Source organism: Crocuta crocuta, unplaced genomic scaffold (assembly GCF_008692635.1).
Source record: "Crocuta crocuta isolate KB4526 unplaced genomic scaffold, BGI_CrCroc_1.0 scaffold36, whole genome shotgun sequence".
Lineage (NCBI taxonomy): Eukaryota > Metazoa > Chordata > Mammalia > Carnivora > Hyaenidae > Crocuta > Crocuta crocuta.
The window spans coordinates 7,324,268-7,328,173 of NW_027532203.1; the positions used below are offsets into that span (position 1 = coordinate 7,324,268).

Genomic DNA, 3,906 nt, shown 5'->3' on the forward strand with positions numbered 1-3,906 from the left:
CTGGTCTTTCATTTCAACCTTCTTTCTAAACAGAACCCCAGCTTTGGTCTGATATCCACCCCTCCCACACATAGCCCACCTCCCATGGCTCAGGGGAGCTGACTCCATCCCCAGTTCCTGAGGTAGACCATGATTTATCTAAGCCAGTTATTCTCAAAGTACGGACCCCAAACAAGCAGCATTTAGGCCCCATCCTTGACCTACTAAACTGTGAATGTTGGGGGCAGAGCTCCACAGGTAATTCTGAATCACAGTAAGAGTTGAGGGCCACTGTTCTTAATCAAATCTAATAATCCCATACTCTTTATCAGTGATTGATTCAGTGCGTGGTCTTCCCTTGGTTAATGTCAAGGTTCCAAAGATCGGTATGTAATCTGAGTTGAATAAAGAACAGAAGTTTCATTCCAATGTTGGAAGGGATATTTTTTTTCTTTCTCTCTCCCATGGAATATGATGAAGAAACTGCCATCTTAGAAGTTGGGGAGAAGCCCAAGGACAAAGTCAATACAAAGTAGAGCCAAGCAAGTTTCAAAGATGCACAGCAGAGCCATGTAACTTCCTGCACCCAGTCCTACCTCTAACTTACAGTTCTGTGAGATGATGGTTTTCCTTATGGTTTCAGCCACTTTCAACTGAGTTATGTTTGTTTCTGTAGCCCAAAGCATCTCGTGTAGTACGATATATTCTAGGGGCACCTGGATGGCTCAGTCAGTAGAGCGTGTGACTCTTGATCTCAGGGTTGTAAGCTTGAGCCCCATGTTGGTTGTATAGGCTGTTTAAAAATAAAATCTTAAAAAAATGTATATGTATAATAATTTTCCCATTGTTTACGATTAAGTCTGAATTCTCTGTTGAGGTTGTATGCTTATTACCTTGCCTCTAGGATATTGGAGCACCCAGTTATGCTTAATGTGAATACAAATGAACACATGCATGAATGAATGAATGATCACACACTGAAGGATCAAGCAGATAATATCATGTTCATTACTCTTATCAAGTATGATTGATTTAAAGTCATTATGAGGGCCCCAAAGTAGTTAAGCCATTCATGCAAATAATGAATTGTCATGTAGTCTTAGTTTTAACACTATATTTGCTGCAACTTAGTGAAAGTTTTTCCAGCCAGCTTAGGTGAAAATGAGGGTCTATTATAAGGTTACTGAAGGGTCTTAGGGACCATAGAAGACCTTTTTTTTTTTTTATGAACCATAGACTTTTATCCCTGATGCCAGCCAACAAGAATGAGTGTCACTGGTAAGGGAAATGTAGATGGATTTTAAAAAATTGAAATTAACCAACAATTATGAAAAAAAAAAAACAAAACACATTGATCTGCAAGGCTACCTCAGTGCGTGGAAAGACCAGGAAGAAAAGACAGTCCCAATCTGCTCCTAGTCTTTTTACTCATTTAAGAGCAAAGCATCACCATAGGTTTTAAGTTTATTTTATTTTTGAGAGAGAAAGAGAGGCAGAGAGAGCAAGTGGGGGGTGGGGCAGAGAGAGAGAGAGAGAGAATCGCAGGCGGCAGGCTCTGCACTATCAGCACAGAGCCCCTTGTAGGGCTCGAGTTCACAAACCATGAGATCATGACCTGAGCCGGAATCAAGAGTCAGACACTTAACCAATGGGGCCACCCAGGAGCCCCTACAATCACCATAGGTTTTATAAATGGGATAGTCCTGTCAATCTTCTGGCATCCAAGATACTTTAGAACTAAGAGGCATACAATTAGACACTGCTCTTACCAGGAAAGAGTTACAAGGAATCAGTTACCAAAGTGAGTTCATTTCTCAGCATTGTGCTGGGCTCTGTAGGCTGGTGAGGGACTTCCATAATTTATATCCCCCTTTTGACTTAAAAATTGAAGCTTCAGTTTTGGAAATTTCCTCAGGCATTGGAGAATAGTAGGAAATCCCTTCTTGTTATATTTAACAAAACTTATATATATATATTTTTAAAAACTTATGATATTGACCTTAATGTAAAACATCAACCTATTGTAAACAAGCCTTCCCATTTCATGACTGATTTATAATTGGTGAAACTCAAAGAAGGGCTTTTCACATGTTCAACACGTTATTTTAGGAAAGACATAGTTTGAGAAAGAGGTCTATTTTCTATTAATGAAACAGCTAGGGTAAGAACTTGATGTTAAATGAAAATATTGGGTTCGTTTCCTCCTAAATGAGTGAATGTATGTTTATCACCTGAAAAGTGCCTGATACATAGTATATGTGAGCTATGATATCAGTTAGGATTGCAGGTAATAAAACCTGGAAATCATAGCCTAAACGAGTGAGAGTCTTAGCTCAGAAGACAGAAGTCTGGAGGGCAGACTTGGTCTGCCAGGGAGCTCAGGACAATCATTAAAGATAGGGGACCCCCTGGCTTCTCTTGCCATCATCTTTAGTGGCCACAAGATGGCTGCTGCTCTCTGGACATTGCATGCACATTCCAAGCAGGAAGCACAAACAGGGAAAAGGAATCCCTTCATCTAGTGAGGTTTTACCTTTTTACTTGGTAAGTGAGAGTCCCTCCTCAGACATTTCTACCTACCTTTCATTAGACGCCCCGCAGGCTGGAGAAATGGAGTATTTCAGGTGGGTATATTGCCACCCTGAACAAAATGGCGTTGCGTTAATCAGGACAGAAGAAGGAACGGATAGTGTGCAGGTATTTGGTAATATCCACCCAGGCTATATCATTACTTCAACTGAAAGGCAAGCCTAAGGAAATACAAGGTGGAGGGTGTGTCGAGATGGGATCAGGGGAGAAACAGGTAGTCTTACGTTTTGAAGTTATTCACTGTCAAGTTCTCCTGCCTCTTGTTTCTATTGCCCTACTCCCGTCTCACGCCACATACAAGTAACTTCATCTAGTTGTTCTCTTTCAACAAGAACCTTTCAGTTTTTTCTCCTTTAAGACCATTACAGACACTTCCTACTTTTATTTTTTTTATTTTTTTAATACATTTTCTTTTTTTTAATGTTTTATTTATTTCTAGGAGAGAGAGAGAGACAGCGTGAGCAGGAGAGGGTCAGAGAGAGAGGGAGTCACAGACTCCGAAACAGGCTCCAGGCTCTGAGCTGGCAGTCAGCACAGAGCCCGACGCGGGGCTCGAACCCACGAACCGCGAGATCATGACCTAAGCGAAAGCCGGACGCTTAACCGACTAAGCCACCCAGGCGCCCCCAGACACTTCCTACTTTTAATGGCAATATCCAAACTCCCTAAGGTAATATTCATGGTTCCTGTTTAAAATGCCCCAACACAGATTGATGGACCTCAGTGGGCTGGGACCATCATATTAGTAACTATGCTTTGTTTCTGGAAGGACTTGTTTCTGCAAAGTCCACCTAGTGAAAACCAGCTACTGAACACTTGGTATCACATCAAAAAAATGACTTGATGATAGTGGAACGGCTTCTTGTAGGCAGGGAGGACAACAGGCGTTAAGGCTCGCGAATTCCATCTCTAACCTGTGTTGCGAGGCAGGAGAAAGCTTGCAGGGTAGCGTGTGGGGTGTTCCCCCAACACTCCGCGTCGCGTGGGAAAGTAACGTTGGAGACCCTTTGCCGACCGGGAGAAGACCNCCCCTCCCGCGGGGCCCCGCCCACAGATGCTCCGAGTCTCGCTGCCGCCGGGCTAGCGGAGGCCGGGGGCGGGGCTCACCCTTGCCCTCAGGGTCCCTCGGGCTCCGCCAATCAGCGATCGCCCTGTTGGCCGTCTGCAGCTCCCGCGCCCCTCCTCCTCCCGCCGGCCTCCGCTTCCCAGAATCCAAGATGGCGGGATCCAGGCATAGGGGTCCCCAGGCCAGAGTTCGGCCTCTTTTCTGCGTCCTGCTGCTGTCGCTTAGTCGTTTCGCCGGGGGCGACGGCATGGGAGGCGACCCCGCGGCCTATG

At 44.5% G+C, this 3,906-nt stretch overlaps 1 protein-coding gene across 1 annotated transcript in view; it reads left to right on the forward strand.

Moving 5' to 3' along the window:
* The first annotated feature begins 3,738 nt into the window (after positions 1 to 3,738).
* Positions 3,739 to 3,906, forward strand: part of LMAN1 (lectin, mannose binding 1) — a 33,957-nt gene continuing 33,789 nt past the window's right edge. Inside the window, exon 1 of the mRNA XM_077777599.1 lies at positions 3,739 to 3,901. Within this exon, the coding sequence (XP_077633725.1) occupies positions 3,786 to 3,901 (116 nt within the window). The 5' untranslated portion in view covers positions 3,739 to 3,785. The remainder of the gene's footprint in view (positions 3,902 to 3,906) is intronic.